Source organism: Gadus macrocephalus, chromosome 11, assembly GCF_031168955.1.
Source record: "Gadus macrocephalus chromosome 11, ASM3116895v1".
Classification (NCBI taxonomy): Eukaryota; Metazoa; Chordata; class Actinopteri; order Gadiformes; family Gadidae; genus Gadus; species Gadus macrocephalus.
This window is the reverse complement of record NC_082392.1, coordinates 1,264,807-1,282,306: the sequence shown is the minus strand read 5'-3', so window position 1 is coordinate 1,282,306 and position 17,500 is coordinate 1,264,807. Positions and strand designations below refer to the sequence as shown.

Genomic DNA, 17,500 nt, shown 5'->3' with positions numbered 1-17,500 from the left:
GTGGTCTCCCTCTACCAGGACGTGGTGACATCACTGCACCCCGACAGCGCTGACGTCATCTTCATGCTGCTGACCAAGGTGGGGGTCATGTCCGCTGTGTTCTCGCAGGACTTTTCCCCCTGGCTGCCATCTTGGCTCTAGACGCTAACTGACTGCAGAGTTTTGCATTTAGCTAGCGAGCGCCAACAGCTAGCAACGCCAACAGCTAGCTAGCGCTTAGAACCAGGATGGCACCAAGCTACGTCAATAAGGCCCATGATGAAAGGGCACCAGGTAAGTCAGTTCACAGGTCCAATAATGCACAGGGGAGAGAGACAGAAGGTAGACATTAACATTCACATTTAGGGCATTCAGCAGATGCTTTTATCCAAAGCGACTTACTGTAAGGATACTGTAAGGATGTTCATAGAACCAGGTACCAAACAATAACAATCGCAAGGTTAACCCATTCCCCGTAGACAACAAAGATAAATAGGATTAGATGCTACACAAGGCTAAGTACTAATTGTAAGTGGAAGGACGTACAACATACAATAAATGCGTAAGAGGGGTGTGGCCTCTGAACAGACATGCACACCAATACACCTGTGTGGATGGCCATTCCCCACACAAACATCTAAACGAAGCTAGATAAACCAAATCTGATGCAATAGAACGAACCCTCCGATTCATTCATTCATACCCTACTAGACCCCCCTGACCTGCTCCCCCCTCCCCCCTCCCCCCCTCCCCCCCTCCCCTCCCCCCCCCCCCAGTTCGACCTCCCCCAGTGGCTGAGCGAGGCCCAGCCCTCCTTCTCGGAGCGGAGCCGTCTGCTGGAGCTCGTCCACGGGGCGCTGTGTGTGTGCGGGCCGGACCCCGAGCCCGACCTGCTCACCCCCTTCCACCTGTTCACCCGCCACTGGGTCAAGCTGCTGCGCCACCACTTCCCCGACCACTACAGCGACGGCCTGCGCCTGCTCATGACCAGTGAGCGACTGAACCACCGCCGTTCTATTGCATTACATTCACTTCACTTCACTTCACTTTCACTTTCACTTTCACTTCACTTCACTTCAATTCAATTGTGTATTGTCCTGCGTACTACGGTGACGGCTTCGGTGTGCCCTAGCTATTGCTCCACCTCGAACAAGACTTTGATATTCTAAAACCATTATATTTAACATCAATGCACACGAGGATGAGGGCTCTGGGCTTTATGGTTGGGGGGGGGGGCGGGGGTAACTGGGCGACGGTGTCAGCCTCAGGGGTCTCAACAGGTGGTCTGTGAAGCCCATTGAGACACAGTGGGACGAAGGGGCGCTAAGGGGCGCCTTGCAGCGCAGCATGCAGCGCAGCATGCAGCGCAGCATGCAGCGCAGCGCGTTAGGAAGCATGAGCACTCAGCAGAGCAGCACGGGTCCAGCTCCTACGAGGCCATGTCGACGCCTCTAGGATACGTTCTCAGAGAGGTGAATCGGGGGGCGCCCCAGTGGTGCATCGGATTAACGCGCGGACCATGAAGGCACAGTCCCGAACGCAGCGACACGGGGCGACCCATAACCTCCCCTCTGTCTCCCCTACCCTCCCCTCTGTCTCCCCTACCCTCCCCTCTGTCTCCCCTACCCTCCCCTCTGTCTCCCCTACCCTCCCCTCTGTCTCCCCTACCCTCCCCTCTGTCTCCCCTACCCTCCCCTCTGTCTCCCCTACCCTCCCCTCTGTCTCCCATACCCTCCCCTCTGTCTCCCATACCCTCCCCTCTGTCTCCCATACCCTCCCCTCTGTCTCCCCTACCCCCCCCTCTGTCTCCCATACCTTCCTGTCTATCTCTCTCTATAATAAAGCATAAAAAATGCAAAAATAAATCAAAAAGAGAGAGATGTGGATCAGGATCAGCTGCTCTCTGGGTGTGACCCGGGACGTCTCACCGGGACGTCTCACCGGGACGTCTCACCGGGACGTCTCACCGGGACGTCTCACCGCGCCCCCCTGTCCCCCGTGCCCCCTCCCCCAGGCTCCTCGGACCAGCTGCTGGCCCCCGAGTGCTGGAAGGGGACCCTCCGCCTGCTGGGCTGCCTGCCCCCACCCCGCAGCCCCAGGGGCCCCGCGGAGCCAGGGGCCGGCGGGGCGGACCCCCAGGGCCCGGCCGGGGGCTCCGCCGCCGCCCACTACAGGACCTCCGTCAGCCTCTCCCCCCAGCAGGTGAGAGGAGGGCCCGCGCTGTGGAGGGGCGTGGGTGGAGCGCTGTTAAGCACGGGCTGGAGGGGGCGATTCATCGATTTTTAATCGGAATTCGAATTAATGGTCAATAATCGAAAATATCTGTTGAAAGAAAAACAATTATTGAAAAATATATAATAATATGTATGCCTTAAGTCTTAATTAATATGCCTTAAGTCTGTGGCAACCACATTTAGCTTGTGTTAATCATTGTTATTCTTCAAATATAATCAAAACTAAAAAATGGATATATTTGTCATTTATAGAAAAAAAAAAGATTATAATCGGGTTTGGTTTGAAAAAATCTGAGATTTTATTTTTAGGCCAAATCGCCGAGCCCTAGCACAGGCCAGAGATATGTTGTGGCAGTACAAGTGTTATGCATTAGAAATTACACAATTACACAAACCCTTTCAGAAAGTGTAGTTCCGACTGGCAATCTTTAAAGAATCGCTAATCTGTAAAAAGCAAAACGTTGGAAAAACTGTTGGAATAGCATATACTGATGCATTTACATTAGGGCTGCTAGATTATGGGAATCACAATTATTTTGGTCAATATTGAAATCACGATTATTCAAACGATTATTTTTGAGTTTGAAAACATGTATTTATTCAGCATGTCTCTCTGATTTTTTTTTTTGTAACAGAACTTTGAAATTTCGCCGAAATAATAAAAAAAAATACACGAAATGGTGAAAAAGCAAATGATCCCATCTAAAATGATACACAGATATGTACCCAACTGTTCTGTCCTCTATAAAACATTTAAAAAAAGTCGATAATGCTAATTTTGTGATCGTTTGACACTAAAATCGTAATCAAAATTCGATTAATCGGCCAGCACTAATTTACATTTAGGGTATTTAGCCAACACGTCTTACAACGGTTCAAGCACACATTCACTTGCCAACGGCGGTGTCAACCACGCAGGGCGACAGCCAGCTCGTTAGGAGCAGTCAGGGTGAGGCGTCTCCAGCCGGGATCGAACCAGCAGCCTCCTGGTTACCAGTCAGCCCGCTCTCCCTCCTGAGCTACTGCCTGCCCCCTGACGCCCTCTGTGTTTTACGTGACAGGCCGCCGAGACGGTGGCCTGGCTGAGCGACTACTTCCTGCGCGGCCGCCTCAGTAAGCCGGACCTGCGCAGCTTCGGGCTGTACTCGGCGTGGACGCCCTACGTGGACGACGTGGTCACCTTCTGGGGCCACCTGGGGACCTCCCTGATCAACACGCAGCTCAGCAGCTGCTCCAGGGAGCCCCTGGGCAGCGCCAAGGTCCTGGCAGGTAAACGTCCCCCCCCCACCTCACACACCAAACGATTTCAAAGTAAAGGTTTTTTCAAGGTAAAGTTTTTTTCACAGTAAAGCTTTTTTCAAAGTAAAGGTTAAACCGACTCACTCCTGTCCAGCCACCACCTCTCTCTCCTTCTCCCGTAGATAATGTGGACTTTTATTTTTGCATCTACCTTTGTACTCTGAGCACTGTGTGTCTAGACGTGGATTCTGCCTATTTTTAGCAGTTCTATTGTTTTCAACTCCCTTCTATACCACTGCTGTCCTGTACTGGCTGCAGGGGCTCCTGTGATTCCCATCTGGTCAATAAGTTCTCTTTAGTTTGATTTGCGTCTCCCTGCTGGAGTCTTTAAAGGTGCAAGTTGTTTTCTAAACCCTGAAATGTGTTTTCCAGCGGTGAACTCGGTGCACAGTAAGATGGTGGACTTGTTCAAGCCTTGGATCTTCCCCCTGGACACGGATGACCCCAGGTAACGAGGGGGTGTGGGGGACTCTGCTGGTGCCCTACTGTCTGTCAGTACTGTTTATCGGGGCAGGAAACCGTGTTCAGGGTAGAGGTCTCCACACAATAAGTTCTACTGAAAAGAACCCTTGACTGTCCTACTCAATGGATCAGTGCAGGTAGAACAAAACACAGATCTGAGCCAGAGCAGCCGTGAGGTCAGCTAGGGGAGGGGGGGCGGGTCAGGGGGCTCGTTCAGGGTCGGGGGGTCCACCCACAGACCTCTGGTCTATGACGGGATACCCCTTAAACTACTGGAGATGCATTGCATCGTAGGGCTGCTCGATTATGGAAAAAATCATAATTACGATTATTTTGGTCAATATTGAATGATTATTTTTGAGTTTGAAAAAATGATGAATATATTCAGCATGTCTATCCCAAAGAACACTTTGTAACTTAGAACTTTGAAATGTCGCCTTAAAAAAATACACAAAATGGTCAAAAAGAAAATGTTAAAATCTTAATTAATGTACATATATCTATCCTGATGTTTTGCCCTTTCTATAAAAACATTTAATGAAAAAAAATCGGATTATATTAGTTTTGCGATCGTTTGACGCTAAAATCGAAATCACGATCAAAATTTGATTAATCGCCCAGCCCTATTGCATCGTAGAAACCCGCTCTGCGTCATAAACACAAGACAGCCATCATATACATCATATCATCATCATATACACAAGCCTGCTCCATCAGTGAGTGACTCTCACGGTCCTGATGCTGTTCCCTAGCAACCCCAGGTGCTACCCCTGGCTGGAGACGGATGCTGCAGCGGCGGGCCGCATGGTGGGCCTGTACGCCCAGCTCACCGACACGCTGCACGGGAAGTTCAGAGGTCAGTCCCCGCACCGCTGAGGTCACACGGGCCCTGAAGCTCTGTCAGAACGGAGCAACGTGTTCCAATCCTGAAAGGGTGAAGGACGGGGAGGTCGTCCCCATGGTTACACAACGACCTCCTCGGGGCCCTCGCTTGAGGTTGTCATTTTATGCGACGGTAATTGGGCAATTAGTGTTTCACTGGAGATGCTGCTGTCCCTGACATTTGATTCATTGTGTGTGTGTGTGTGTGTGTGTGTGTGTGTGTGTGTGTGTGTGTGTGTGTGTGTGTGTGTGTGTGTGTGTGTGTGTGTGTGTGTGTGTGTGTGTGTGTGTGTGTGTGTGTGTGTGTGTGTGTGTGTGTCCGTCTGTGCGTGCTTGTGTGTGTGCGTAGACTCTGCATAGCCTCCCCCCTCCCCCCTCTTACGCACTTACTGTACGTTGTGCGTCCTTGCACTTAAAAATAGCATCGTGTAGCGTCTCATCCTAGCTATCTGTGTTGTACTCGGGGAATGGGTTAACCTAGTGATGGTTAGTGCTTGGCACTTGGTTCTATGGACGTCCTCACTGTACCCACAGAGGTATATTGTTGTTTCTCTTTCTTCTGATAAATGTACTTGTAAGTAATTGCAAGTCGCTTTGGATAAAGGCGTCTGCTAAACGCCCTGAAGGTTAACGTAAATGCGTGTGTGTTCCCAGAGCGCCTGCTGCCGGGCCAGCGGGGGGCGCTGTGGCTGTGCATGATGAGGTACTGCGAGAGCTGCACGTCCCCCCGCACGCCGGACTACCTGCTGTACCTGTACCACACACACCTGCGCAGCCTGCCCTGGGCCCGGCTGCACCCCGACACACAGCTGATGGAGCAGCTCTTCAAGGTGGGGGCCCCCACACCTGGTCTCCTCACAGAGCCACTCACTCAAATCTAATGGAGGACTTTGGCATTTCTAAACAGGAACACTCAAATAAGAATCGCACCTACACTCATATTGACAGATATCAGGTACTACCGAGGAGATCCTTGAGGTGGCGTGGTTGAACACTAGGCAGCGGTGTAGTGGGGGTGGGGGGGATTGAAAGGTTGGCTAGCCCCCTGCCCCCCTTACTAATAACACTGCTAATGAACATCTCTATTTATAGTACGGAGACACAAAGTACGGGAGCTCACCGTCTGCTCGCGTTCTGTCCGCTCGCAGGTGGAGAGAGGAAGTCCCAAGAGCTGCTTCCTGTTCCTGGGGGAGGTGCTCTGCGGGGTGAACTGGGTCAGCGTGCTGAGCGAGCACTTCCAGCCCCCGCCGGCCCGCGCCCCCTCGGCCTACCCCGCCCTGCCCCCCCAGGGGGACCCCCACGCCATGCTGGTCTACCTGCTGCACATGCTGGCGTTCCTCACCAAGGAGGAGCAGCTCCTCGGGCAGCCGGTGAGTCCGCCGCCATGACGACCGGCCGCCCGTCGCCATGACGACCTGGCCAGCCCCCCATCACCCATTTAGAATGTTGTGTGTGTGTGTGTGTGTGTGTGTGTGTGTGTGTGTGTGTGTGTGTGTGTGTGTGTCTGTGTGTGTGTGTGTCTGTGTCTGTGTCTGTGTCTGTGTCTGTGTCTGTGTCTGTGTCTGTGTGTGTGTCTGTGTCTGTGTGTGTGTGTGTGTCCACTATGGCCCCCATCGCACTCCTGACCATCGACCTCTCCCTTGCTCATTAAGGGGGGGTCATACACACGCGGCCTCTTAGGCCCTCTGAGGCTGTGCCGGTGATGAAGGGCTTTACCAATGGAGTTGAATTGAATTGCATTGAGACCCTTCGCTCACCGCGATGAAGACCCCTAGCTCACCACTAGAGGAAGGGTCGTTCCTTTGTAAGACATTTGTGACTCCCATAGGGAGAAGGGTCATGTGACTGGACCGCATGTGACTGCAGGGTCATGTGACTGGAGGGTCAAGTGACCCCTCCAGTCACATGACCCTCCAGTGCCTGTTCAGTTAGCCGGTGCTATAGTGAGGATGGCGGTCGTGACCCTAACCCCCCTCCCTGTTCTGTCTCTTGGTTCAACCCGCAGGACTCCCCCCTGCTCAGCCTGTTGGTGCAGTCCTCCTCCCTGCCCTGGCATGAGGTGGACCTGCCCTCGTACCAGGGCGTCATGGGCTACGTGGGCACGCACTACCCCCCCTCACTGCTGCTCAGCACAGACTCCGCCCCCCAGCTGCTGGTCCAATCGCTGCGCAGCGCCGCCGGGCTCTGGCCCCGCCCCCACGGGACCACACACAGGGTGAGCTGGGAGGAGCCTGGCTCAGTGTTACCCCGACGTGGGGGTGGGGGTCCCCTGTGGCCCCTGATACACACAGGGGCCACAGGGGACCCCTATAAGATAGAGATACGTATAGATAGATAGAGATATGTATAAGTAATGTATGTTATATATTTGATGGTACGTTTTGTGTGTGTGAGTGTGTATGTGTAATAAGATATCAATATGTATGTATAGATATGTGTAGCTATATGGTTATATATTAGATAGTACATTCTCCATTGACTGACTCCCCCGCTGTGGGCGGATCAGGACGCAGCTTCCTCTTTATTCTGGGTAGCGTTGTGCTCCTAGACCTCCGACAGACAGAGCTGCGGTGTGGGAGTTTGTTAGATCAATACAATACGATCTACCACACTCCGCCTCACAGCCCGACGGTTTAGACGCTCCCGTCGGCCCGATTCAAACCCAACATTCCTACAATATATACGGGATTAAGGGTTTGCAGGAAGGCGCTGTCCATGCAAACAGACTCTGAGTCGAATGAAACCCAACCACGCGCAAACACACCACTCGGTGGTTGCAGCTGATGGCGTAAAACCTCCACTTGTGCGGGGAGCAAGCAGGCACAGGGGGTGGGGTTGCAAGATTTCTCTGTGATCCGAAAAATGTGGGATCGCGGCCCCTCCGAAAGGTCGTGACCCACTGGGGGTCTACCAAGACACACCCCCACGGTCAGCAGTACAGGTGATGTCATCCTAACCAGTGTCCTGCCCTTCCCCCCCCCGCTGCCTCTATCAGCCTGCTGTGTCTGCCTCTGTTTCCCAGGAGGCCACGGTGAAGGCAGGGGTGTGTGTTAGCTGGTGCGTCCAGTCGCTGGTCACTCTGGAGCAGGGAGGCGGCAGCATCAGCCTGGCCGGCCTGAAGGCCCAGCTGGAGAGCCTGCTGGAGAGCGTCATCGCCTTCAACCCCCCCGGTAACGGAGACGCCAGGCCCTGACATGCTAACCTAGCATACATGCTAACGTAGCATACATGCTAACGTAGCGGTCACTGCGATGTGTGGGCGGAGGGTCCAACGACCCCTTCTGGCGGTGTCCTTGTTCGCCCTGCCTGAGCGGTCGAACCGATCAATCTCTCAAAGTCTTGCTTCATCTAATCAACAGAAAACCAGACTCAGTGGCGCATTTTACAGATACCAAATATAGACAGATACATCTCTATTTATAAATAGAGATATCTCCCTGAGGTCCATCCATTTGTCAACAATTACCTTCAGAGTCCAAAGGCACACGAAAACATAAAGTATAGAAGCTCAACGTCTGCTCACGTTCACGGGGGTCAGCCTAGTGGAACGTGGGCTTGACTCTCGTCCCCGGCGTTCAGAGCCCTTCTGGCTGTGATTGGTCCCCTCAGGATGAGTGAGTCAGGTGGTGCACCAATAACCAATAGGAAGGGTTCTCGCCCCGGACCCTTCAAAGACCTTGCGGGGGACACAGCCACTGGACGGATGGAGAGTGGTCAGAAGCCGCCTGCTGGTATTCATACTGCACATCTCCAGTGGGCTGACATTACAAAGATGAAATATTAAATAATAATCATCATGTCGGATTTAATGGATTGTAACCTGTTGTTGGACTTGTAGGCCGTTTCCTTCACCTGTCAAACTTCTGTCTTGTCTCCTCCCTGTTTTTAAACTGGCCACCATCTGATCATCACATTACACATTAGAAACTAGTGTACATTTTTAATAATGTAGCATAAAGTTATAACTGTCTACCTCATGTACTGTTTACACAGCTACTGCTCATATTGTGTGTTTGTGGATAGATTAGACTTATTTATTTTTCTGCGTTTTTTACTGGTCTGGTTTAACTGGTCTTTAACCGGCCACTAACGGGGCGACTGACACCCAGTTCATAACATGCATCGCACAGCCAATCAGAGCTGTCCCAGTAGGCCCAGTAGACCCAGTAGGCTCGGAGGCTCAGCCACCATCGTGTCTCCGCGTCGGCCGTCGATGTTCAATTAACTGATGTTTACGTCAAAGTCAGATCTCTGTAGACCTTCCATACGCCGTCCTAAAGGTTTCCCTCCCCTCCCCAGAGACGGGCCTTGAGCAGAGACACATGGCGCTGTGTGGCCTGTTCAGCCAATCCCTGTCCCTGCTCAACCGAGTGGGCGTGTCCACGGGCGAGGCCCTCGCCGCCCATGTCATTTCCTGGCTGGACAGGAAGGGGCGGGCCTTCCCCATCCTGCCGCTGCTCACCGCCTGCTCCCAGGCTCTGGCCTCGGTCCGTCACATGACCCGCATCATGGAGGCCTGCATCACCGCCTACTTCGACCACGGTGCGCCAACAGGGGGCGGGCGTCCACGGTCACACTAACATGAACAGTCAGGGTGGTTAGCAGACGCTTTTATCCAAAGCAACTTACAATGAGTTAATTCTTCAGAAGAATGAGAAACAACAATATATCTCTGTGGGTACATTAAGGATGTTCACAGAACCAAGTGCCAAGCACCAACAATCACAAGGTTAACCCATTCCCCGTACACAACAAAGAAAGCTAGGTTAAGAGGCTACACAATGCTAAGTACTATTTTAAGTGCCAGGACGTACAACGTTCAATAAGTGCGTAAGAGGGGTTTGGTTTGTGGGGTGGGGGGGGGCTATGCAGCGTCCAGGTGAACTCTGAACAAGTGAGTCATGAGCCTTTTCAGAAGCTGGATGTTGAACATAAGGCCGGTCACAAAGGGATGTGTTCTGATTGGTCGGCTTGTGATCGTTCCCCTCTCCAGCGGAGGAGGAGTCTGTGGGGTGGGGGCCCGTGTTGGCGTCCCTTCAGGTGCCCGAGCTCACCATGGAGGACTTCCTGTCCGAGAGCCAATCGGGAGGCTGCTTCCTGACCCTCTACGCCTTCGTCCTGCAGCGGCTCAACACGGAACACACAGCGGCCAATGACAGGAGGACGTTGGCCCTGCTCAGCTCGTGGACCAATCAGGTCTACCCTAGGTGGGTCCTGCACTCCAGACATCACATCCTCTTAACGTGGTTCCCTCCTTCCAGCCAGGGTTCTTCCTCAGAACTTTAACTGACTACATCTCAGGCTCGAACCCGCTGTGAAACACGTTCTCCCGTCAGCATTAACTAGAGCAGTGGTTCTCAAATGGGGGTACGCGGACCCCTAGGGGTACTTTTGGGGTACTGAGAAAGCTTAGAAAAAATATCTATGAAAAGAAGATGAACTGTAATTTTCTTTTCTGTTGGCTAAGAGATTAGTGACATGAAGCAACGGCCCAGATTTCTCACTAAATTGTAAATTTTAGTATTTGCGCCCTAATATTTGCACGTTCACACTGCCAGATAGAACACCAGCACTCCCTAAAGTGTTTTGTGCCGGTAAAGGGGGTGTATCTCAGAGGGGGGGTGCACTAGGAGGGAAAGGTTGAGGACCAGCGAGCGACAGGCTCCGGGGGGAGTGGCGGAACATTCCTCTGGATCTTAAAGTGTGGCTGGTCGTGTTCCCCTCAGCGGGCCAGGGGACGAGGCCAAGCTGTTCCTGTGGTGGCACCGGGCCCTGGCGCTGTCGGCGGAGCAGCTGCAGCCCGGGGGAGGGGAGGCCCCGGGCGTGGCCCTGGGCCTCCTGAGGCTGACCGCCCGGCTGACCCAGCTGGGGGAGGAGAGGCTGAACTCCGGACTCCTGGGGGCCCTCGGGCTGGGGAAGCGCTCGCCGGTCTCCAACAGGTAAGAGGGTGGCGCCTCGTGTTCCTCTGGGGGGGCGATACGGTCGCTCCTGCAGTAAATGGGGCGCATTGATACAGCGCTGTTCTAACCAGTGGCTGCTCAAAGCGCTTTGCAACACTGCCTCACATTCACCCGTTCATGCACACATTCACACACCGACGGCGGGGTCGGCCACGCAAGGCTTCAGCCAGCTGGTCGGGAGCAGAGAGGGTGAGGCGTCTCGCTCAGGGACACCTCGACACTCGAGCCAGGGATCGAATTAGCGACCTTCTGGTTACAAATCACCGCTCTACCTCCTGAGCTTCTGCTGCCAGCAGGGCTCAGGACACCATGTCTGCTCCTTGTGTGTCCAGGTTCAGGGTGGTGGTGCGCTGCCTGGCGGTGTTCCTGACGGTGCAGGTGGTGTCGGAGACCCAGCTGCGACTCCAACCCACCGCTGACCTGGAGCTCTCCGCTAAAGAACTACAAGTACGCACCGACAAAGCCTTCGTATCGGTGGGGTGTTTTTAGCACTGTGATAACAAAGCGTTGTCTCAGTACCTTCTACCCCTGGTCCCAGTGGACAAAGTGTCTCGGTGCCTTCTGCCCCTGGTCCTAGTGGACAAAGTGTCTCAGTACCTTCTGCCCCTGGTCCTAGTGGACAAAGTGTCTCGGTGCCTTCTGCCCCTGGTCCTAGTGGACAAAGTGTCTCAGTACCTTCTACCCCTGGTCCTAGTGGACAAAGTGTCTCAGTACCTTCTGCCCCTGGTCCTAGTGGACAAAGTGTCTCAGTACCTTCTGCCCCTGGTCCTAGTGGACAAAGTGTTGTCTCTGTACCTTCTGCCCCTGGTCCTAGTGGACAAAGAGTTGTCTCTGTACCTTCTACCCCTGGTCCTAGTGGACAAAGTGTCTCAGTACCTTCTGCCCCTGGTCCCAGTGGACAAAGAGTTGTCTCTGTACTTTCTGCCCCTGGTCCTAGTGGACAAAGTGTCTCGGTACCTTCTGCCCCTGGTCCTAGTGGACAAAGTGTTGTCTCGGTACCTTCTGCCCCTGGTCCTAGTGGACAAAGTGTCTCAGTACCTTCTACCCCTGGTCCCAGTGGACAAAGAGTTGTCTCTGTACCTTCTGCCCCTGGTCCTAGTGGACAAAGCGTTGTCTCAGTACCTTCTGCCCCTGGTCCTAGTGGACAAAGCGTTGTCTCTGTACCTTCTACCCCTGGTCCTAGTGGACAAAGCGTTGTCTCAGTACCTTCTGCCCCTGGTCCTAGTGGACAAAGCGTTGTCTCAGTACCTTCCTCCCCTGGTTCTCCCTGCAGGCCCTGTCCGCGCTGGAGGCCCTGCCCAGCAGTAAGCAGTACGCTGAGCTGGAGGACTCGGTGACCAAAGCCGTCCAGTTCATCCGGTACCCCGGCCACTGCCTGAGAGACGGAGCCAGGCTGCTGACCCTGCTGGCCAACCTGCTCTACCCCGAGCTCAGATACCTGCACATCATCCGCTGACACAGCTCAGGCGTCTAGCAACCCTACCGGACATGCCCCTGCCTCTCTGATCCTCTGAACCTTGGGGAGACGTTTATCTTTGGTGACAATCCACGTCCATCCTGCTGCGAACCAAACAGGAGCTGCTCCTCTTCCAGTGGAACCAGAAAAGATATTGAACTCTTTTATCGGCAGGAATTGCCGTCCTGATGTGTGGACTATTATCTGCTGGTGTGATCAAACCGGTGAGAAGCTAGTTGTTAGGCACCAACGCTATTTTCAAGCCCTCCATGTTTACTTTATCATTATCTAAGCCTTGATTCTAATCGTTGCCTTTTGATTTGAACGCTTTCCGGTCACGTGTCTTCAGTGCAGGATTCTAGTGCACATATTTATGGATCATCAATACATAGATCTGGGAGAAGCTTCTGGAGCATCGAGGCGTCGATGTGTCCAGCCTACAGATTGGCAGGCCTCACTGACCAATCACCTGCTGGCTTCAAGTCGTGGGCATGCCAGTTGAGCCACTTGGAGCCCCACACCCTCACAACATGATACCTGTCAATCGGCCAGAACAACCAAGTGTTTAGTTGCTGCATTTTAACCACAGAAACACATCTCATGTATGGCCAGAAGTGGTTCTGTTGGTTCTGCCAAAGGTCAGACGTAAACCTGCTGGAAGCCAGTTGGTAGTGCAGAGTTTGGACCTCCTCAGCTTTGTTTGCTCCTGTGGACCTGTGGACCTGAGAACCACCAGCACTGGTTCCACGAGCGCCACCTGGGCCGTACCACTGCGCCGGCGGTGTCCACAGAAATGAGTGTCATTCTCTCTTTGCTAAATGCTTCATATATTAAGATGAGTGCAGCTCACCAAGTAGCAAATGTGTTTCCAACAAAAGGTGTTAAGATAATTTGTATGTTACGTGACTACGGTCATACACGCACATATTCTCAATACCCCCTCTCCATCCAGAACTTGGGTCAGTCTGTGCAATCTCATGGTGAATTCTACTTGTGCGTCGCAGGTAACATGGAGAGCAACTCTTCCATGCAGGAGGATAACTGACTCTAGAATCAGCAGTGTGCGCTGTGGGCTGCTTAGTGGAGGCTGTTGAGTCAATAAGCACCGGGGTGACTCAGTGCTTTGGAATGGTTCTCCGGAGCACAGGGACAGTAAATACACCAGGAGGGACTGCGAGCCATAGCCCAAGTCTGCTGTCATTGGAAATAATGATGTGTTATTATCGCTGCTGCTGGGGAGGCTGAATGTATGAATGTTTGGTGTGTGTGAGCTGGGACGGTGGGAAAACATGACTTATAGGAGTGAGACTCTTTCACTGCGTGATCTCCGGTGTGAATGAGTGAGTCTGTGTGTGTGTGTGTGTGTGTGTGTGTGTGTGTGTGTGTGTGTGTGTGTGTGTGTGTGTGTGTGTGTGTGTGTGTGTGTGTGTGTGTGTGTGTGTGTGTGTGTGAGAGAGAGAGACAGACAGAGAAAGAGTGTGAATGTTCTGTGTGTGTGGCATTACATCCCTTACAAATCATCTAATGCCATTCTGTGCGTGCGAGCGAGCGAGCGAGCGAGCGAGCGAGCGAGCGGTGTGTTTGCGCTCGCGCGTGTTTACGTGTCCTCATCTCAGAACACGTCTGTGAGGGAGCGAGGCGGCGGGTCTTTTAAGGTAGCGCACTCAGCCTGCCGGCTGCTGGGAGAGAGAGGAACAGGGGGTGAGGTGAGGAGACGGAGGAGACGGGGGAGCCAGACGGAGCTCTGTCTCGCGCTCGCTCTCCCCGCCCATCTTCTGATGCCCACCACCACCACCACCACCACCCACCACCACCACCCACTACCTCCACCACCACCACCCACCACGTAGCCAGTGGGCCGGCGTCTGTTGGTCCCGCCCCCCAGTCTGTCCGTCCGTCCTCGGGTCAGGTGGGCGGGGGTGAGAGACGGGCAGCTGTCTCTCATTGGCCGGCGTTTCTGTTGAAGCCATGGGATCCGTCAGACGCTCTTCATCCTGAGGAGCCTTTTGGACGCGCCGCGGGGAGACACGGACCAGACACAACGCCGGCTGGCGGCGCGTTTCTCCTGGTTGTCATGGAGACAGATGACGGGCTCTCACACACAGACACACAGCACACACTCTAAGAGCCTGCAAGCCTTCGACTGGGGAGGACATCGTGTTCCGCTTCGACACACTGCTCAATATTCAAAGAGACGATTCAAATACAAGATTACAAAATAAAAGTCTGACTTGCAAATTGTTTCCTAATAAACAATTAATAAAGAGAACGTGAAACGTTGTTGGCTTTCTTGATCTGGTAGTGAAGTGAAATGACCACAATGCATTGTGGTGCATTCCCCCTGAGCCCTGCAGTATGTCCCGACACATGGTGCAGGCAGGGGGTGAATACCAGCGGACCGAGGCCCAGCTGCCAGGACAGGACAGCTGCGCTCCGTCGGTCCCACTGCTGCGGCATCCCGGGCCGCGCGCTCCACCACCGCCCGGAGGAACACGGCTCACACAACGTGACTCGCTATTAAGCCGCTCTTCATCATCGCTGCGTTTTCACCTGTAAGTGGGCGAAGGTGAGCGTGTGTGTGTGCGGTAGTGTGTGTTGTAGTGTGTGTGTGTGTGTGTGTGTGTGTGTGTGTGTGTGTGTGTGTGTGTGTGTGTGTGTGTGTGTGTGTGTGTGTGTGGTTTGTTTGCCTGTGTGGTGTGTATAGTTGTTTGTGTGTCTCCGTGTGTGGTGTGTGACGTGTCAGACAGACTCATCGACTGAGACACCCACTGCACCTCACACCTCTTTATCAACAGATGACTCAAATAAACTTGATCTCTCTCTCCGAGGGCGTCTGAGGCAGCGTGTTCATATGAACATTCATACGGGAACCTCACATCGTTTACGTTGAATCGTGTTTGGTTAAATATTAAAGCATATTCAGAGATTTATACGAGTACAGTCAACAACGACCTCCACGTGACCTCATCTTTGAGTTGGGGTTATTATTCCTGATAAGACTCGATTGATTCTTGACTTAACGGATTCATTTCGACTGATCAAGGCAAATCCATCGCATCAACTGGTCAGCAGTTGATCAGAAGTACACCGTGATAGTGAAACCCGTGCAGGGGGCGGGTCTTCACACCCTCTTCCCAACTTTCTGTTCTTGGGATTGACGAGGCTGCTCTGAGAAGGGAAGCTGCTCTCATTCCTTTCTGATTTCGCAACGAATCAAATCATTCCCGTGACTATACACACGCGCGCGCGCGTGCGTGCTTGTCTAATTCCGTCGCAGATGGACGGATTTTCCAGCGAATCGTCAGGGGCTGACGGGGGGTCATCCTCTATTTCAGAGGGGGGGGGATCAGAGCCGGCTCCGTGACGTCACGAGGCGCGCGGCGGGGCGGCGGTGGAGGGGGACAGCGCGCGGGGGGGATGAGCCTCCACACCGACACACTGAGGAGAGGAGGCAGGACCATGGCGGCCGTCTGACAGTCCTCACGCCGCCGGGAGAAAAAAAAGAACATCTGGTAGGACTTTATTATTTACTGCTGTTCTCCGATCTGTCGTTCTGTGAGAAGCGCATTTTGGTTCTTGGATTTCAGCGCCGCTCCTCGGTCCTCTCGCTGACCTCAGATCAGTTAACACACGATGATCTAAATGTTCTCTGTTCTCCGTGAATGGTCTTGCGGATGTCCGGGCGACGCGGAGACGTGCAGCGGGCTACTGGTTATATTCCGTCTAAACTGGGGGCAGTGGTCGGCGCTGTGCCTTTGTCTAGCTGCGCTCCTAGTCGGCATAGCTCCACTTCACCCCAGAATCCTAGACTACATATCCGCATCGCCCGGGAAGAGGGATACCGACTGATTAAAGCACGTGTACGGAGAGGATGGGTTGTAAAACGGTCCCATTCAGTCCCAGTGGGTAGAACAGACTAATGAGGAAAGCTCCTGTGGTTCTGTCCGACCGCGTTTTCAGGACCCGCAGCAGTAGAGCTGTCGCTAAATGACCCAAACACCCTTTAAATTAAATACAGGGGAACACACGTCGCGATGGATGCCAGAGATTCCTAGTTCTCATCCTGATCTACACGTATACGTGTGGAGAAAAGACCCTCCTGCATCGAGGGCGGAGGGGATTCCATCACTCGCCTCGTCTCCCTCCTCGCGCCGTGGATGCTGAGACGTTCTACTACATCCCCATGGCAACACTTACCAGAGCGAGCTCGCGGCGCTCACAGCGGGGGGTTTCCTACCTCGGCATAGGCGCGATGTCTCCATATCGAGCGGAATTAAAATCATGTGACAGACGTGGCAGCGAACTGCTCGGAGCTCCCGTCTCATGAGGAGACTGCGGACCTTGGTGAGGCCTCGCTTCAGGTCATCTGATGCATCATCAGATTATAATGATAAGACCTGCATGGGGTCAAGGGAGATGAGTTACAGATATATTGATGACACCGTTTTCATCCAAAAGAAGGGTTTGAAGGTTTGAAAGTTCTCCATGTGCATCATGTAGATACAAAGCAGCCAGAGTTCAGCCACTCACGTGCTGATGGAGTTAAAACCAACAAGGAGCAGAGGTTGGGGTCACAAGAATATTCCTTCCCTAAAAATGGGGTCCCAGGCCCAGACAGGCTGGGGTTCCCCTTGGCTGTAGTACGGTCTATGGTCTCCACCAGAACAGGCCCGTCCCCTGAGCAGGTTCCATCTCCCCAGCAGCGTGCCTCAGACCCCAGCCCACAGTGACAGGTGTCCCCGCCCCTCCAGGTCCCGCCATGGGGAAGGACTACTACCAGACCCTGGGGATCCCCAAGGCCTCCAACGAGGAGGAGATCAAGAAGGCGTACCGCCGCATGGCGCTGCGCTTCCACCCCGACAAGAACACGGAGGCCAACGCCGAGGACAAGTTCAAGGAGGTGGCCGAGGCGTACGAGGTCCTGAGCGACCCCAAGAAGAGGGCGGTCTACGACCAGCTGGGGGAGGAAGGTGAGCCCGGAAGACCCCGTGCCCTGTTGGGTCTGGGAGGGTCGGGGTTTACTGTGTGTGTGTGCGTGCGTGTGTGTGTGTGGTGTGTGTGTGTGTGTGTGTGTGTGTGTGTGTGTGTGTGTGTGTGTGTGTGTGTGTGTGTGTGTGTGTTTACCGTGTGTTGGTGTGTGTTGTTGTGTGTTTACCATCTGTTGGTGTGTGTTGGTGTGTGTTTACCGTGTGTGTGTGTGTTTACCTTGTGTGTTTGTGTGTTGGTGT

The 17,500-nt window shown here is 53.5% G+C and overlaps 2 protein-coding genes across 2 annotated transcripts in view; both read left to right on the top strand.

Annotated features, from left to right (window-relative positions):
- The window catches only part of epg5 (ectopic P-granules autophagy protein 5 homolog (C. elegans)), a 33,911-nt gene extending 19,359 nt beyond the window's left edge, over window positions 1–14,552 (top strand). The window contains exons 32-46 of the mRNA XM_060066181.1: window positions 1–78; window positions 756–969; window positions 1,994–2,181; window positions 3,275–3,482; window positions 3,885–3,960; window positions 4,727–4,830; window positions 5,511–5,686; window positions 6,005–6,226; window positions 6,862–7,071; window positions 7,852–8,026; window positions 9,156–9,398; window positions 9,850–10,063; window positions 10,583–10,795; window positions 11,149–11,263; window positions 12,090–14,552. The exon at window positions 1–78 is cut by the window's left edge and continues 117 nt beyond it. Coding sequence (XP_059922164.1) covers window positions 1–78; window positions 756–969; window positions 1,994–2,181; window positions 3,275–3,482; window positions 3,885–3,960; window positions 4,727–4,830; window positions 5,511–5,686; window positions 6,005–6,226; window positions 6,862–7,071; window positions 7,852–8,026; window positions 9,156–9,398; window positions 9,850–10,063; window positions 10,583–10,795; window positions 11,149–11,263; window positions 12,090–12,272 — 2,619 coding nt within the window. The 3' untranslated portion in view covers window positions 12,273–14,552. The remainder of the gene's footprint in view (window positions 79–755; window positions 970–1,993; window positions 2,182–3,274; window positions 3,483–3,884; window positions 3,961–4,726; window positions 4,831–5,510; window positions 5,687–6,004; window positions 6,227–6,861; window positions 7,072–7,851; window positions 8,027–9,155; window positions 9,399–9,849; window positions 10,064–10,582; window positions 10,796–11,148; window positions 11,264–12,089) is intronic.
- A 144-nt stretch (window positions 14,553–14,696) lies between these two features.
- Window positions 14,697–17,500, top strand: part of dnajb5 (DnaJ heat shock protein family (Hsp40) member B5) — a 3,497-nt gene continuing 693 nt past the window's right edge. The window contains exons 1-2 of the mRNA XM_060064773.1: window positions 14,697–14,838; window positions 17,024–17,318. Coding sequence (XP_059920756.1) covers window positions 17,032–17,318 — 287 coding nt within the window. The 5' untranslated portion in view covers window positions 14,697–14,838; window positions 17,024–17,031. The remainder of the gene's footprint in view (window positions 14,839–17,023; window positions 17,319–17,500) is intronic.